Source organism: Ranitomeya variabilis, chromosome 1 (genome assembly GCF_051348905.1).
Source record: "Ranitomeya variabilis isolate aRanVar5 chromosome 1, aRanVar5.hap1, whole genome shotgun sequence".
NCBI classification, from domain to species: Eukaryota; Metazoa; Chordata; class Amphibia; order Anura; family Dendrobatidae; genus Ranitomeya; species Ranitomeya variabilis.
This window is the reverse complement of record NC_135232.1, coordinates 185,402,035-185,421,105: the sequence shown is the minus strand read 5'-3', so window position 1 is coordinate 185,421,105 and position 19,071 is coordinate 185,402,035. Positions and strand designations below refer to the sequence as shown.

The following is a 19,071-nucleotide window of genomic DNA, read 5'->3' as shown; positions in this document are numbered from 1 at the left end:
AATTTTAAAACATACGTTTTTTTCACAATTGCGCATCAAAATTTTGAATTTGATTTCTCCAAAACAAAATATAAAGAAACATGGTCTTGTGACATATCAAATGAAAGCCGCTACCGTTCTGAGAAAAACGATGCCTTTCCCACCTCTTTATCTTAATTCTAGTTCGAGATATGATAAAAAATGTAAAGCCATACCAGGCCAAAATCCGCGCTTTTTCACTACTTTGGAAATCTGTAAAAAATTAACTGATGAAGAAAAAAATTCAAAACTTTTAATTTGTAATTAACTAAAGTTGTACTAAATAAAAACAAAAAATAAAAAAAATCTAAAGACGTCAGGTAAAAAAAATATTCATATTTGGTTCACCTGATATGGAATGACCCCAGACCTGAATCCGATTGAACACATCTGGGACATGTCTTGCCCCATCCACCACAGATTGTCCAGGAGTTGGCAGATGCTTTAGTCCAGGTCTGGGAGGAGATCTCTCAGGAGACCATCCGCCGCCTCATCAGGAGCATGCCCAGGCGTTGTAGGGAGTTCATACAGGCACATGGAGGCAACACACGCAACAGAACATCATTTCCTTGTCTTGAGACATTTCTACTGAAGTTGGATCAGCCTGTAATTTGATGTTCCCTTTATTTTTTTGAGCAGTGTATATGTGTGTGTGTATGTGTATGTATGTATATATATATATATATATATATATATATATATATATATATATATATATATATATATATATATATATATATATATATATATATATATATTATGGCAAAGTTCGGGATAAATCGCCGGTAATAACCCACAACCCCAAGAAACTCCCTCACTTTTTAGGCTACGTTCACATTAGCGTTGTGCGGCGCAGCGTCGGTGACACAACGCAGCGTTTTGTGACGCATGCGTTCATTTTTTGCATGATTTTTGGCGCACAAAAAACTGCATCATGCATCATGCGTCCTCTGCGCCCTGACAGTTGCGCCAAAATGGCGCATGCGTCACAAAACGCAAGCCAACGCATGTCCATGCGCCCCCCATGTTAAATATAGGGGGCATGGCGCATGCGTCGCCGCGGCTGCGCCCGACGCTGCGCCGCACAACGCTAATGTGAACATAGCCTTGGAAAGCGGTTGCAGCCACTTCTGAATTGCCTCTATCTTATTTAACTGAGGCTTGATTTCGCCTCTTGGGACGATGTAGCCTAAGTACCTGGCCTCTTCCTTCCTTATGGCACACTTCTTTGGATTTATGGTGAATCCTGAATGCATCGAGGATCGCCTGTACCTTTAGCAGATGGGAACTGAAGTCAGGGCTAAAGATGACAATGTCATCCAACTAGGCTGCAGCATATTTCTTATGTGGAACCAAGATTCAATCCATCACCCTCTGGAACTTAGCTGGGGCCCCCTGCAGTCCGAAGGGCATTCTGGTGTACTGGAAACACCCATCCGGTGTCGACAAGGCCGTCTTCTGCTTGGCGCTCTGGGACATGGGGATTTGCCAGTACCCCTTTGTCAGGTTGAGGGTTGTGATGTACCTTGCGGGACTGAGTTGCTCAATGAGTTCATCCACGCGGGGCATCAGATACGCATTAAAACTGGACACCTCATTAAGCTTGCGGTAGTCGTTGGAAAATCGCCACTCGCCATTGGGCTTCGGCACAAGGACGATGAGACTCCACCATCCACTTCTTGACTCCTTCTCTCACCCCAAGCTCCTCCTGCTCTCCCAAGACACAACACTTACTCTCATGTCCAGGTATTTAACATAAACCATGTGATGATCACATGAGTGTGATCATCCCAGGTCCTGTCAGTACCCCTGCCGGTGTCTGCTCTGCATTTGGAGATATAGTTGGCATCCTCCCACCCACTATATGGATGCCTACATAAAACCAGCCCATGTATGCAACTTTAAATTAACCCTCTCAACAAGTAGTGTGCTGGAGGAAAACTGTCCTAGTTTCACATCACTGATGCCAATATGGGGCAGTGACACATATCTATATATAATGTTGAATTTGTCTTAGTATTGTTGTGTTCACCATGACATTTTTCTGTTTCGAGTTTCTTTAAGAGGAAATCTCATATTTTGTAGCCTTGTCTCTGAGCGCAGTGCCATGTGTGTGGGATTATAATGCCATTTTGGATATGTAAAAATGTCCCTGTAACAATATTTCTCTGTTCTTGTTGTAGGCTGCAGCGAACGCCGATCAAGCTCCAGTGTTTCGCCTTGGACACACTAACATCAGCCAAAGAGTCTGTGGGATATGTTGTGTTAGATTTGAGAGCTGCTCAAGAAAAAAAACAAGTAATTCTATCATCTTTGTATAAAGGAACATTTCATTAGGGCTTCTGCTGGAGCCCCAACCTTGTATAATGTTTTCCTTTATTTCTTGCCTATTTATCCACATTCTGGTGCTGAAGAGTGGAAGCCATCTTTCCTGGTGTGATGCAGGAGGCTTATCGAAGTTTTGGGAGACATTAACTTGTATGTGACTGGCTGACCTAAGTAGCCAATGGTCGTACAGGCCCCCCCCTTTTTTTTTTTTTTTTTTTCCCTGATCTGATGTTGGTGTGGAGAGATGCCGCTACAAGCATGGTGGGTCAGATGCCAAGTTAACCATCTGATGGCCAGCCAACATCATGCCTATCCTCTAAACTTATTTAACATAATATATGAATTATCCTTTCTGTGTGTGAGACGGATATTTCGGTATATGTCCCTCCTATCTTGCAGCAGCATTTTGTCAGCTCCGATGTTAGACCGAGGTGGGGTGGTGGACATACCTCCATGTTGATCTTGTATTCCAGTTCAGCTTTACATATTGCATATACATTTATATAGTAGGTATTTTATTCGCTTGTACTTTTTTTTTTCACAGGCACCAAAATGGTTTTCTCTATTGAGTAGCAAGTACACAAAATTTAAACCAGAAGTTCAGCTTAATATCGCTCTTGAAACTGACACCAAACCTGCTTTAGATGCTTTCAAAGCCAAAGATGCTCCTCCACGAGCCAGTAAAGGTGAGTGCAGTATTACACAAGTGTACACCGGCCTAGACACTTTACTTCACTCCAAGACCTAACTCTAAGAGCTCAGAAAAATGCAGCCGTAGAGAGGTGATGGTACATGTGGTGGCCAGGTTCAGGTCCACCATTGAAAAAGTAACCATAATTTGGGTAATTTTGATGCATATAGTTAGGTCTGTCTGCCTAGACTGCTTAACTATTGATCTGTCTTTTTTCTTTACTTGTAGTTAATGATAATGAGTTCACAGTATTACAGGTATATATGGTATGTCATGCAGTACCCTGATTTTCTGTTCAGAGACTGAAGGGCGTATGTATCTGCACAAACCTTATAACTACAGATCCATCTCTTCTGTTCTACTTTTTCTTATTTATCTATTATTGTAAAATATCTAAAGCCTTTTTATCATCTTTGAGTTTCTAATTTGCCATCTTTGCTAGAGATCAATTTGGTTCACTTTTTTCTACTAAATGTACAAGGAGTGTGGTCTAAGGCCGGCCTCACACTAGCGAGTTTTACGGACGTATGAGCGCATAAACTACGTCCGTAAAATACGCATTACACACGGCCCAATGATTCTCTATGGCCCAGCTCCTATCTGCCGTATATTACGCATCCGTAATATACGGTCTTGTACGGCCGTAGAAAATCGCAGCATGCTGCGTTTGTCACCGTATTGCGCAAAAAAAATCGCCAATGAAAGTCTATGGGGGCGAGAAAAATACGGATTCCACACGGACCAGCAGTGTGACTTGCGAGAAATACGCAGCAGTGTTAGTGAAAAGCCGGTAATTCAATTGCCGGCTTTTCATTTCTCCTTCACAAACCCGACATGATATGAGACATGGTTTACATACAGTAAACCATCTCATATCCCTTTTTTTTTTTGCATATTCCACACTACTAATGTTAGTAGTGTGTATGTGCAAAATTTGGGCGCTGTAGCTGCTAAAATACAGGGTTAAATGGCGGAAAAAATTGGCGTGGGCTCCCGCGCAATTTTCTCCACCAGAGTGGTAAAGCCAGTGACTGAGGGCAGATATTAATAGCCTAGAGAGGGTCCATGGTTATTGGCCCCCCCTGGCTACAAACATCTGCCCCCAGCCACCCCAGAAAAGGCACATCTGGAAGATGCGCCTATTCTGGCACTTGGCCACTCTCTTCCCACTCCCGTGTAGCGGTGGATATGGGGTAATGAAGGGTTAATGTCACCTTGCTATTGTAAGGTGACATTAAGCCAGGTTAATAATGGAGAGGCGTCAATTATGACACCTATCCATTATTAATCCAATTGTATGAAAGGGTTAAAAAAACACACACACATTATTAAAAAGTATTTTAATGAAATAAACACACAGGTTGTTTTAATATTTTATTGCTCTCTCAATCCACCTGAAGACCCTCGCTCTGAAAAATAATAAACCAACAATATACATACCTTCAGATGATCTGTCACGTCCCACGAAGTAAATCCATCTGAAGGGGTTAAATCATTTTACAGCCAGGAGCTGTGCTAAAGCACTCGCTCGTGCCTGTAAACCCCGGGTGCTGAAAGGAAAGCTGGGTGATCTGTACTTACCTTGAGTTGCGGTGATGCGCCCTCTGCTGGATGTCCTCATGAACTGGAGCCTTGGAAAAGTTCCCACGCTCGAGTTCATATGAGGACATCTATCTTGGTATACATGGCCCCCTCATCCCTATCCTGGTATGCATGGCCCCCTCATCCCTATCCTGGTATACTTGGCCCCCTCATCCCTATCCTGGTATGCATGGCCCCCTCATCCCTATCCTGGTATGCATGGCCCCCTCATCCCTATCCTGGTATGCCTGGCCACCTCATCCCTATCCTGGTATGCATGGCCCCCTCATCCCTATCCTGGTATGCATGGCGCCTCTCATCCCTATCCTGGTATGCATGGCGCCTCTCATCCCTATCCTGGTATGCATGGCCCCCTCATCCCTATCCTGGTATGCCTGGCCACCTCATCCCTATCCTGGTATGCATGGCCCCCTCATCCCTATCCTGGTATGCATGGCGCCTCTCATCCCTATCCTGGTATGCATGGCCCCCTCATCTCTGTCCTGGTAAGCATGGTCCCCTCATCTCTATCCTGGTATGCATGGCCCCCTCATCCCTATCCTGGTATGCATGGTCCCCTCATCCCTATCCTGGTATGCATGGTCCCCTCATCTCTATCCTGGTATGCATGGCCCCCTTATCCCTATCCTGGTATGCATGGCCCCCTCATCCCTATCCTGGTATGCATGGCCCCTCATCTCTATCCTGGTAAGCATGGTCCCCTCATCTTTATCCTGATATGCATGGCCCCCTCATCCCCATTCTGGTATGCATGGCCTCCTCATCCCTATCCTGGTATGCATGGCCCCCTCATCTATCCTGGTATGCATGGCCCCCTCATCTCTATCCTGGTATGCATGGCCCCCTTATCCTTATCTGGTGTGCATTGCCCCCAATAAACACAAACCATTCTACGTACCTACCCTGCGCTCTCTCACAGCGTCCTATTTTGAAGCCAGCAGCTGGTTTATGCTTAAAAGCAGCGCATGACTTTAATGTCATGTCTCTTACAAGCAAGCGGAGACAGCTTTCGGAATTCTCGCTGCTCTGCACACCTGGCGACTATAGAAGTGGAGAGCAGTGAGTATTCATTTCAATTTAAAGGGAACCTTTCACCCCGTTTTTTAAAAATTAGATAAAAATAGTGTGAAATAGGGGCAGAGCTGGGCTTTACATTAGTGCCTTTTTGGTGCCTTTACACCCCCGTTAGGCTGCCGAAATACCTTTGTGAAGTGGCCGTTTTGTCCTGTCACTCAAGTTGGTCAGGTCGGATGGGCGTGGTCACAGCGCTGTTTCTCCCCCAGATCAGGCTCATCATTACGTTGGTGGCGTAGTGGTGTGCGCATGTCCAAAGAGAAGATCCACTGCCCAGGAGATTCAAAACAGCGCGGTCTTCGCTATTCGCCGTTTACCGGTGGGCGCGGCCATCTTTCCTGTGGCTGCGCGTGCGCAGATGGAGCGCTCTGCTGCCCGGGGCTTCAGGAAAATGGCCGCCGCGATCTCCATCTGCGCACGCGCGGAATCCCGCGGCCATTTTCCTGAAGCCCCGGGCAGCAGAGCGCTCCGTCTGCGCACGCGCGGCCACAGGAAAGATGGCCGCGCCCACCGGTAAACGGCGAATAGCGTAGACCGCGCTGTTTTGCATCTCCTGGGCAGTGGATCTTCTCTTTGGACATGCGCACACCACTACGCCACCAACGTAATGATGAGCCTGATCTGGGGGAGAAACAGCGCTGTGACCACGCCCATCCGACCTGACCAACTTGAGTGACAGGACAAAACGGCCACTTCAAAAAGGTATTTCGGCAGCCTAACGGGGGTGTAAAGGCACCAAAAAGGCACTAATGTAAAGCCCAGCTCTGCCCATATTTCACACTATTTTTATCTAATCTTTAAAAAACGGGGTGATAGGTTCCCTTTAATAGCAGGCACAGTAGCAGCCGCCGGCTTCCTGCTGCTGGTCGATCACGTGTGCCCGCTAATAAAGGGAATGAATATTCACTGCTCTTCACTCCCATGGGCGTGGGGAGTAGTGAATATTCATTCCCTTTAATAGCGGGCAAACTTGATTGCACAGCCACTGCAGAAATCATGCCCGCTATTAAATAGAAATTAATATTCACTTCTCCCACGCCCATAGTTCCTTCCACCTCTCTGTGTCAGCTTCAGTGCATAGAGGTGAGAGGGACTATGGGCGTGTGGAGCAGTGAATATTCATTTCTCTTTAGCAGCGGCACAGGTATTAGCAGCAGCTGGCTCTTGCCTCTGTGACCCGCTGCTGCTCCCCCACCTCCCCATCCACAGCTGGTACATCGGGACTATAAGACACCCCCTATTTTCCTCCAAATTTTGGGTGGAAAAAAGTGCATCTTATAGTCTGAAAAATATGGTAACCATTGACAAGTTGGGTTATTGCAAATTCATTTCCACTCTTAAGTGTTTAAAGGGCCACTGTCACCCCCCCCCAGGCGTTATAAACTAAAAGAGCCACCTTGTGCAGCAGTAATGCTGCAGTCTAACAAGGTGGCTCTTTTAGTTTTTGATTAAGTTATTACCGCAATAAAACGTTTTAAAAATTGGCCAAACGTACCAGCGATTGTACCGGGAGGCGGTCCGAAGCGTCCTGTATGAATCTTCAAACTGCCGTCACTCTTCTCTTCAGGGCCGATGGTACCCGCCCCCTTCGCGTTGTTGCTTCAAATCCGGCGCCTGCGCTGTGCGTGCCTGCCTGGGGCCTGCGCAGTCTTCTTTGGCCGTCATCACTCACACGCAGGGTGCCTGACTGCGTCTGTGCGGGCAGTGCGGCCGCCCTGTTACTGAATCCCCGCCCCGCACTGTGTTATTCATTATGCACACTGCGGGGCTGGCATTCCTGGGCATGCGCACTGCACTGCGCTGTTCAGGCCCTCCCCCATCTCGGACGTTCTCCCTTGTCTGACGTTCCCCCTGCTCCCCCGCCTTCCGGCATTATTTTCGGCTGCCAGATTCCAAAATCTGGTGAGGATTAGTGTATATGGCGGCAAGCTGCTGTGTGCTTTGTCTCTCTCTATGTGTTTGTATGTTTTAATGCAAATGCATATTTACACCAGCAGCAATGAAAATTTGGTACTTGTGTGGGTGGCCATAAATTACAAAGCACTGATGATCAATACTGTTTTTTGGGGGAGCATTATAGGTTCACATTGCGTTCGGGCAATACGTTTTGCGAATATAGCTAGCGTATTGCACCAGCGCAATGTCTTTAGCGGGATTGCTTTTGCCGATCCCGCTATCGCAGATCCACAATCTGCGCTAGCGAGGAACGGAGCTGGGACGCTGAAAGCAGCATCTGAGGTCCGACTGAAAATAACGGCACATCGCAAGGGCGTGCCTAAAAAATGGCATGCGCTAGCGATGCGATCCAGATCCTAAACACATTGCCGTCAATGGGTGCGCTAACGGACCCGTTGTATGGCGTAACTTGCGACAATCACGCCATGCAGCGTACTCCTTTAGCGTTAACCCATTAACGCTTAGTGAACCTATTCGTAACGCACTGAACATCACTAAAGGAGGAGGGGTCTGCATTATACCACATCAAAGAACAATAAACGTTGAGGGGTGACCATTATTACACCGTACTGCAGATCAATGCACGGTCAGGGGTCTGCATTATTATACCGCACTGATCATCAATAAACGGTGAGGGGGGATCATTATTATTCCGCACTATAGATCTATAAACGGTCATGGTGGAGCATTGAGTGGAGCACTTAAATACGTGGCACTGAAATACGTGGCACTGAAATACGTGGCACGTGGCAATGAAATACGTGTCACTGAAATACGTGGCACGTGGCAATGAAATACGTGACACGTGGCACTGAAATACGTGGCACTGAAATACGTGGCACGTGGCACTGAAATACGTGTCACTGAAATACGTGGCACGTGGCAATGAAATACGTGACACTGAAATACGTGGCACTGAAATACGTGGCACGTGGCACTGAAATACGTGGCACTGAAATACGTGGCACGTGGCACTGACGTGGCACTGAAATACGTGGCAATGAAATACGTGGTACGTGGCACTGAAATACGTTGCACATGGCACTGAAATACGTGGTACGTGGCACTGAAATACGTGGCACTGAAATACGTGGCACGTGGCACTGAAATACGTGGCACTGAAATACGTGGCACGTGGCACTGAAATACGTGGCACTGAAATACGTGGCACTGAAATACGTGGCACGTGGCACTGACGTGGCACTGAAATACGTGGCACGTGGCACTGAAATACGTGACACGTGGCACTGAAATACGTGGCACTGAAATACGTGGCACTGACGTGGCACTGAAATACGTGGCACTGAAATACGTGACACGTGGCACTGAAATACGTGGCACTGAAATACGTGGAACGTGGCACTGACGTGGCACTGAAATACGTGGCACGTGGCACTGAAATACGTGACACGTGGCACTGAAATACGTGGCACTGAAATACGTGACACGTGGCACTGAAATACGTGGCACGTGGCACTGAAATACGTGGCACGTGGCACTGAAATACGTGGTACGTGGCACTGAAATACGTGGCATGTGGCACTGAAATACGTGGCACTGAAATACGTGACACGTGGCACTGAAATACGTGGCACGTGGCACTGAAATACGTGGCACTGAAATACGTTGCACTGAGTGCCATGTGCCACGTCAGTGCCACGTGCCACGTATTTCAGTGCCACGTATTTCAGTGCCACGTATTTCAGTGCCACGTATTTCAGTGCCACGTATTTCAGTGCCACGTGCCACGTATTTCAGTGCCACGTGCCACGTATTTCAGTGCCACGTATTTCAGTGCCACGTGCCACGTATTTCAGTGCCACGTATTTCAGTGCCACGTACCACGTATTTCAGTGCCATGTGCAACGTATTTCAGTGCCACGTATTTCAGTGCCACGTACCACGTATTTCAGTGCCACGTACCACGTATTTCATTGCCACGTATTTCAGTGCCACGTCAGTGCCACGTGCCACGTGTCACGTATTTCATTGCCACGTGCCACGTATTTCAGTGCCACGTATTTCAGTGCCACGTATTTCAGTGCCACGTATTTCAGTGCCACGTGCCACGTATTTCAGTGCCACGTATTTCAGTGCCACGTGCCACGTATTTCAGTGCCACGTACCACGTATTTCAGTGCCATGTGCAACGTATTTCAGTGCCACGTATTTCAGTGCCACGTACCACGTATTTCATTGCCACGTATTTCAGTGCTACGTCAGTGCCACGTGCCACGTATTTCAGTGCCACGTATTTCAGTGCCACGTGTCACGTATTTCAGTGCCACGTATTTCAGTGCCACGTCAGTGCCACGTGCCACGTATTTCAGTGCCACGTATTTCAGTGCCACGTGCCACGTATTTCAGTGCCACGTATTTCAGTGCCACGTGCCACGTATTTCAGTGCCACGTATTTCAGTGCCACGTGTCACGTATTTCATTGCCACGTGCCACGTATTTCAGTGCCACGTATTTCAGTGCCACGTATTTAAGTGCTCCACTCAATGCTCCACCATGACCGTTTATAGATCTATAGTGCGGAATAATAATGATCCCCCCTCACCGTTTATTGATGATCAGTGCGGTATAATAATGCAGACCCCTGACCGTGCATTGATCTGCAGTACGGTGTAATAATGGTCACCCCTCAACGTTTATTGTTCTTTGATGTGGTATAATGCAGACCCCTCCTCCTTTAGTGATGTTCAGTGCGTTACGAATAGGTTCACTAAGCGTTAATGGGTTAACGCTAAAGGAGTACGCTGCATGGCGTGATTGTCGCAAGTTACGCCATGCAACGGGTCCGTTAGCGCACCCATTGACGGCAATGTGTTTAGGATCTGGATCGCATCGCTAGCGCATGCCATTTTTTAGGCACGCCCTTGCGATGTGCCGTTATTTTCAGTCGGACCTCAGATGCTGCTTTCAGCGTCCCAGCTCCGTTCCTCGCTAGCACAGATTGTGGATCTGCGATAGCGGGATCGGCAAAAGCAATCCCGCTAAAGACATTGCGCTGGTGCAATACGCTAGCTATATTCGCAAAACGTATTGCCCGAACGCAATGTGAACCTATAATGCTCACCCAAAAAACAGTATTGATCATCAGTGCTTTGTAATTTATGGCCACCCACACAAGTACCAAATTTTCATTGCTGCTGGTGTAAATATGCATTTGCATTAAAACATACAAACACATAGAGAGAGACAAAGCACACAGCAGCTTGCCGCCATATACACTAATCCTCACCAGATTTTGGAATCTGGCAGCCGAAAATAATGCCGGAAGGCGGGGGAGCAGGGGGAACGTCAGACAAGGGAGAACGTCCGAGATGGGGGAGGGCCTGAACAGCGCAGTGCAGTGCGCATGCCCAGGAATGCCAGCCCCGCAGTGTGCATAATGAATAACACAGTGCGGGGCGGGGATTCAGTAACAGGGCGGCCGCACTGCCCGCACAGACGCAGTCAGGCACCCTGCGTGTGAGTGATGACGGCCAAAGAAGACTGCGCAGGCCCCAGGCAGGCACGCACAGCGCAGGCGCCGGATTTGAAGCAACAACGCGAAGGGGGCGGGTACCATCGGCCCTGAAGAGAAGAGTGACGGCAGTTTGAAGATTCATACAGGACGCTTCGGACCGCCTCCCGGTACAATCGCTGGTACGTTTGGCCAATTTTTAAAACGTTTTATTGCGGTAATAACTTAATCAAAAACTAAAAGAGCCACCTTGTTAGACTGCAGCATTACTGCTGCACAAGGTGGCTCTTTTAGTTTATAACGCCTGGGGGGGGGTGACAGTGGCCCTTTAATACTCTTAGGCGACAGATACTGGTAAAACACAATAAGTATCAATTCAGCTCCTGTGTTTGATAAGTATTTCAGGAAACTTCCAGGATAGACGGTCTGTGATTTGGGTGCTGTGCACAGAGTATGCACTCGTCTGGCTTCCAGGTCAAATAGCCCTCAATGATCCAAATATTTATATGTGCCCCTTCTCATGCACAGCACCATGGAATCAATGGTGCTCTAAAAATAAATAATAAAAGTATCACCTTTTAGAAACATTTTTACTTAGAAAATCGGTGACATGTTCTGTACTTATATTCACTTATTTGTATTGGATGCAGTTAGTTCTGCCCTAAGTGAATCTAAAGGGTCTGAATCCTGGTACATCATCATGGGATGTGCTGTCATACAGCAATAATGTGAGATCTTGTATCGGGTCGGTCAGATGTTAACGTTGATAAAGTATGAAGGCTAAGTGGATTAAGCATGGTGGAGCGTCTGTCCTCGAGGAAAACAAGTTTTCTGTAGCATTTTAAAATCTGTTTTCCAACATAAAAAAGGAGCATTCAGGTGACAGATGGATATAGAAAGGGATCTTCATGGTGCAGCGTGCTGTGTGTTCTCTTGTAGATATGTACCCATTCAGTTATATGTTATTATTATATATAGCAGTTTTGCAAACACCACATTATATTGAGATATCTCGCACTTAAGGAGAAATTATCTATTGAGCTGTCGTTTTATATGTCCTTAGCTTTGTCTTTTATTTTCTTTAGTCCCAGGAGAACTTGACCCCAAGAGTCTCGTGCCCATTCTCAATGAAGCGGAGGGCTACCATCAGATTGGGCCTGTGGAGTATTGCAAAGACTACTTTGTTCTCTCTATAACCATCGCTTTTGCTACTCAGTTAGAGCAGGTAATAAAATTGCCAAAGCTCTATGAACAGAAACACACTCATTGTAATTGCTTAGCATGTGGTCTCCAGAAACCAATTTGTGTGGTACTGGAATTATTTCCTGATGAAGTGAATTGTTCCCCGGACATCCAAACAATAATAAATACATGGTACAGTGAATCCTATGTTTTATCCAGTACGTATATCATTAGTAGTGACCATGTACAGTTATATGAAAAAGTTTGGGCACCCCTATTAATCTTAAGCTTAATGTTTTATAAAAATGTTTTTTTTTGCAATAGCTATTTCAGTTTCATATATCTAATAACTGTTGGACACAGTAATGTTTCTGCCTTGAAATGAGGTTTATTGTACTAACAGAAAATGTGCAATCTGCATTCAAACAAAATTTTACAGGTGCATAAGTATGGGCACTTCACCAGAAAAGTGACATTAATATTTAGTAGATCCTCCTTTTGCAAAAATAACAGTCGCTAATTAATGACTAGTCGCTCTAGTCGCTTCCTGTAGCTTTTAATGAGTTCCTGGATCCTGGATGAAGGTATTTTTGACCATTCCTCTTTACAAAACAATTCCAGTTCAGTTAAGTTTGATGGTCGCCGAGCATGGACAGCCCTCTTCAAATGATCCCACAGATGTTCAATAATATTCAGGTCTGGGGACTGGGATGGCCATTCCAGAACAGTGTAATTGTTCCTCTGCATGAATGCCTGAGTAGATTTGGAGCGGTGTTTTGGATCATTGTCTTGCTGAAAGATCCATCCCCTGCGTAACTTCAACTTTGTCACTGATTCATGAACATTATTGTCAAGAATCTGCTGATACTGAGAGGAATCCATGCGTCCCTCAACTTTAACAAGATTCCCGGTGCCGGCGTTGGCCACACAGCCCCAAAGCATGATGGAACCTCCACCAAATTTTACTGTGGGTAGCAAGTGTTTTTCTTGGAATGCTGTGTTTTTTTGCCGCCATGCTAACGCCTTTTTGTATGACCGAACAACTCAATCTTGGTTTCATCAGTCCACAGGACCTTCTTCCAAAAAGAAATTGGCTTCTCCAAATGTGCTTTTGCATACCTCAGCAGACTCGGTTTGTGGCGTGATTGCAGAAACGGCTTCTTTCGCATCACTCTCCCATACAGCTTCTCCTTGTGCAAAGTGCGTTGTATAGTTGACCGATGCACAGTGACACCATCTGCAGCAAGTTGATGCTGCAGCTCTCTGGAGGTGGTCTGAGGATTGTCCTTGACTGATCTCACCATTCTTCTTCTCTGCCTTTCTGATGTTTTTCTTGGCCTACCACTTCTGGCCTTAACAAGAACTGTACCTGTGTTCTTCCATTTCCTTACTATGTTCCTCACAGTGGAAATTGACAGGTTAAATCTCTGAGACGGCTTTTTGTATCCTTCCCCTGAACAACTATGTTGAATAATCATTGTTTTCAGATCATTTGACAGTTGTTTTGAGGAGCCCATGATGCCACTCTTCAGAGGAGATTCAAACAGGAGAAGAACTTGCAAGTGGCCACTTTATGTAGCTTTTCTCATGATTGCATACACCTGGCTATGAAGTTCAAAGCTGAATGAGGTTACAAAACCAAAAAAAGTGCTTTAGTAAGTCAGTAAAAAGTAGGTAGGAGTATTTAAAACAAGAAAATGATAAGGGTGCCCATACTTATGCACCTGTCAAATTTTGTTTGAATGCAGATTGCACATTTTCTGTTAGTACAATAAACCTCATTTCAAGGCAGAAACATTACTGTGTCCAACAGTTATTAGATATATGAAACTGAAATAGCTATTGCAAAAAAAACAATTTTTATAAAACATCAAGCTTAAGATTAATAGGGGTGCCCAAACTTTTTCATATAACTGTATATGTTTTAGCTAGATGGTGACCCGATTCTAACGCATCGGGTATTCTAGAATATGCATGTCCACGTAGTATATTGCCCAGTGACGTAGTATATTGCCCAGTGACGTAGTATATTGCCCAGTGACGTAGTATATTGCCCAGTGACGTAGTATATTGCCCAGTTACGTAGTATATTGGCCAGTTACGTAGTATATTGCACAGCCACGTAGTATATTGCCCAGTTAAGTAGTATATTGCCCAGTTACGTAGTATACAGCACAGAGCCACGTAGTATATTACCCAGTGACGTAGTATACAGCACAGAGCCACGTAGTATATTGCCCAGCCACGTAGTATATTGCCCAGCCACGTATGTCACAAGTTAAAAAGTAAACAAATACTCACCTTCCGAGGGGCCCCTTGTAGTTCTGTCGCCTGTGTTCGGTTCAGGCGGCAGCTTCCGGTCGAGGGTGTGATGACGTCGCGGTCACATGACCATGACGTCACGGCAGGTCCTTCTCGCGCAGGCCCTTCGATGACGTCGCGATCACATGACTGTGACGTCATGGCAGGTCCTTCTCGCGCAGGGCCTGTGATGACGTCGCTTTCACATGACCGTGACGTCCTGGCAGGTCCTTGTCGCACACCAACCTTAGCACCGGAACCTGCCGCTTGCATGGACCGGTCACCGGAGCGTCGGGAAGGCGGCGGAAGGTGAGTATATAATGATTTGGTTTTTTTTGTTTTTTTTATTATTTTTAACATTAGATGTTTTTACTATTAACTAAAAACTTGGTCACACAGGGTTAATAGCGGCGGTAACGGAGTGAGTTACCCGCGGCATAACGCTGTCCGTTACCGCTGGCATTAACCCTGTGTGAGCCGTGACTGCGGGGAGTATGGAGCGGGCGCCGGGCAGTGACTGCAGGGGAGTAGGGAGGGACTAATCGGACTCTGCCCGTCGCTGATTGGTCGCGGCAGCCATGACAGGCAGCTGGCGAGACCAATCAGCGAATGAATATCCGTGACGGAAGTTGCCGACAGAAAGACTGAAGTACCCCTTAGACAATTATATATATAGATGGAACTTGAAATCTGTTTTGATAAAGTGTTTTGTTTTTTTTGTGCAGGGGTGTGTTATATTTATTCAATTGATGATACATTTCCCTGATATCTCATGTCTGTTTTCTTTCAGTTAATCTCTAGTACTTTAAGACTTCCAGAACCAAAGCCAGAATTTTACTTTTACTACTCTTTATTGGGAAATGATGTGACTAATGAGCCATTTACTGATCTGATCAATCCAGACTTCGAGCCGGAGAGAGCATCTGTGAAGATACGCAGCAGTACTGAGGTGCTGTGCATGTATTTGTCTGTGCAGCCAAAACTGCAGGTAATGGGCTCCTCACTTGTTATAGTGCTGATCAAAAGGACTATAATTCTGGCCACACTAATCTGCTGATCTAGTAACAATGACCCTTTACAGAAAAATAAAAAGAATTGCTGCAGATTGTATAACATTTTTATGAATGTCTTATGCCAGACAATATTTTGGCACAACTCAAGACAAGCTAAATAAGCTGTATGCCAGTCACTATACCCCATTGATGGACCCATTGTGTTACTGTAATAACCAAAAGCTGGAGCTCTGAGATTTGATGAGTCTGGTGTACTTGCCATGTTAGAATGGATGTAAACTAAGTTATGAAAGTTCAACTCTATCTCCAGTCAGTGCCATAACTAGAGTTCCATGGGGCACTTCCCCCTGCAGGTTGGTCAGATATATTGGTCCTTGTAGCTTTTAAATCCTACAAGATCAATAGTGTTGACCCCCATTATGTAGTAATGTTCCCCCTCCTGAGTTCCTACCTGGTATACATGTCTCCCATCCTGGTATATATACCCCTCATCCTGAGTTCCTTCCTGGCATACATGTCCCCCATCTTTCAATATATGCCCCCTATGCTGGGCCCTTTCCTGATTTATATGTCCCACGTCCTGGTATATATGCCCCCCATCCTTGGTTCCTTCCTGCTATAAATGTCCCCTATTTTGGACCCCTTCCTGGTATATATGCACCCCCATCCTGTGCCTCTTCCTGGTATATATGTCCCCTATCCTGGTATATATGCCCTCCATCCTCAGCCCCTTCCTAGTATATACAGTGGCTTGTGAAAGTATTTACGCCCCCTCTCACCCTTTTATTTTTCCCCCATCTATTTTGTTACACTAAAACATGTTTAAATATTTATGTAATCCGATTTTGCGTGTTTTGCATCAACACTAAATAGTCTTAAGTTGGTGGAGTGAGAAAAATATAGGCATAAATTAATGGGATCAAATAACTAAAATTTGCCATGTGCATATGTAGTCACCCCTTTTGCTATGAAGCCCCTAAAGCGTTTTGTGTGCAAGCATTTACCTTCATAAGTCACATGCTTAGTGACAGGAAGTCCATCTGTGTGCAATCTGTGTCACATGGTCTGTCAGCATGTACACACAGTATCTGAAAAGCCAAAGAGTCTGCAACACCATCAAGAGGCACCACCAACCAAATAACACTATGAAGTGTGGGTGTGTATGTATATATATATGTATATGTATATATATATATATATATATATATATATATATATATATTACAGTCTCTGATGATCTGCCAAAGCATCATCAAATGGAGAGAACCCGGTACCACAACAAACCTTCCAAGAGAGGGCACCCACCAAAACTCTCAGGCCAGGCTAGGAGGGCATTAATCAGAGAGGCAGCACAGAGACCAAAGGTAACCCTGAAGGAGCTGCAGAGTTCCAGAGCAGAGACTGGAGTGTCTGTCCATATGAACACAATAAGCCGTACACTCCATAGAGGTGGCCTTTATTGAAGAGTGGTCAGAAAAAAGCTTTTACTTACACATAAGAATTGCAAAGCTCGTTTTGAGTTTGTCAAAAGACATGTAGATAGGAGACTCTATAAATATATGGAGATAGGTGCTGTGGTCAGATGAGACCAAAATTGAACTTTTTGGCCACCAAGGTAAATACTATCTCTGGTGTCAAAGGAACACAGCTCATCACCCCAAAGACACCATCCCCATGGGGAAACATGGTGGCAGAATCATGCTATGAGGATGTTTTTTGGCAGTAGGGACAGGAAAATGGTCAGTGTCAAAAGGAAATTGGATAGTGCAAAATACATGGAGATTCTGGAGCAAAACTGTATGCTTGTGATTTGAGACTGGAATGGAAGTTTACCTTCCAACAAGACAATAACCCAAAGCGTACTGCTAAAAGCAACACTTCAGTGGTTTAAGGGGAAACGTGTAAATGTTTTGGAGTGGCCTAGTCACAGCCCAATTGAGAATCTGTGGTCAAACATGAAGATTGTTGTTCATCAGAGGAAACCATCCAGCTTGACGTAGCTGGAGCAGTTTTGCCTTGAGGAATGTGCAAAAATCCCAGTGGCAAGATGTGGAAATCTCATGAAGATTTATCGCAAAAGGAGGCTCTTCATAGTACTCACTTTAGTGGGGTGAATAGTTATGCACACTGAAGTTTTCAGTTATTTTGTCCTATTTGTTGTTTGCTTCACAATAAAAAGAAAACAAAATGTTCGCAGCCGTAGGCATGTTCTTTACATGAACTGTATATCTCCCATCTAGGTATATATACCCCCCATCCTGTGCCCCTTCCTGGAATATATGTCTCCCATCAAGGTTTATATGGGCCCCTTCCTGGAATATATGTCCCCCCTGTCCTGCCCCCCCATCCTGAGCCTCTTCCTGGTATGAATGTCATCCTATCCTAGGCCCCTTCCTGGAATATATGTACTTCCATTCTGGGCCCCTTCCAGGTATATATGCCCCTCCATCCTGGGCCACTTCCTGGTGTCTCTGTTCTCTAACGCATAAAAAAACCCAAAACATTCTACTCGCCTTCCCCAGCTCCTACGACGCGTGGCGTCCTCCTCTATATCTGGCGCAGAGGCTGACATTGCCTGCCTGCTATGGACGACATATGACGTCCCAGCCGGACAGCTGCAGCTTGTACTGAGCAGTGCAAAATCTCAGCAGTACAATGGAAAACGGTTCAAGAGCCACTGAGGAGCTGTGGCTGAAGATGGGTGTAATGCTCGCGGTCACAGAGGTTGCAACCGCCACCAAGCTCATGCGGAAAGGGGCAAGCAGTAGCAGCTATTTCAGCTGGATGTGGGTCCTCAGACACATATTCAACTGAAATACATTGCTGTGCAGAGAGCTACCTGATCCCTACACTGCGTTATGCGCCCCCGAAGAAGCTGGGCAAAATGCGTGTTGGGGGAGGGTGACAGGACTCTGAAACACCATTCTTCATCCACTGACCATACAGTAAGGTATGCAAAAGCCTCTTATCATATTTATTGGCAGCAATGCACAGGGGGGTAGGTAAGAGACACTGGAGAATACATTGCACTATGCACTTTAGTGACTACTCTAAACACTGTTTACAATCTGCAGCCAGCACTTTATCTTCTTTTGCCACTAAGTCACTTCTGCAGTTGCAACTTTATTATGACTATGCAAATTATCATGTTGATACCTTAAAAGGATATTCCCTTCTCCAAGATCCTATCCCAATATGTAGTAGGTGTAATAATAATATTAGCAAATACCTCCAATTAGAAATGTATAGTTTTTCTGATTTGCTATGTCTCTTGGGTATCCATGGTTATGACGACTTACATAGTGACAGTTAGCTCGTTGCTAGTGGTCGTAACCATGAATACCTAAGGTCCTGCAATGTCTGCACATGAGGAAAGAGACATAGCCAATAAGAAAAATTATACTATATTTCTAGTTGGAGGTATTTGGTGGTAT

The 19,071-nt window shown here is 45.5% G+C and overlaps 1 protein-coding gene across 1 annotated transcript in view; it reads left to right on the top strand.

Annotated features, from left to right (window-relative positions):
* Window positions 1–19,071, top strand: part of CEP120 (centrosomal protein 120) — a 153,125-nt gene that overhangs the window by 43,197 nt on the left and 90,857 nt on the right. Inside the window, exons 3-6 of the mRNA XM_077291055.1 lie at window positions 2,202–2,316; window positions 2,891–3,032; window positions 12,227–12,366; window positions 15,415–15,612. Coding sequence (XP_077147170.1) covers window positions 2,202–2,316; window positions 2,891–3,032; window positions 12,227–12,366; window positions 15,415–15,612 — 595 coding nt within the window. The remainder of the gene's footprint in view (window positions 1–2,201; window positions 2,317–2,890; window positions 3,033–12,226; window positions 12,367–15,414; window positions 15,613–19,071) is intronic.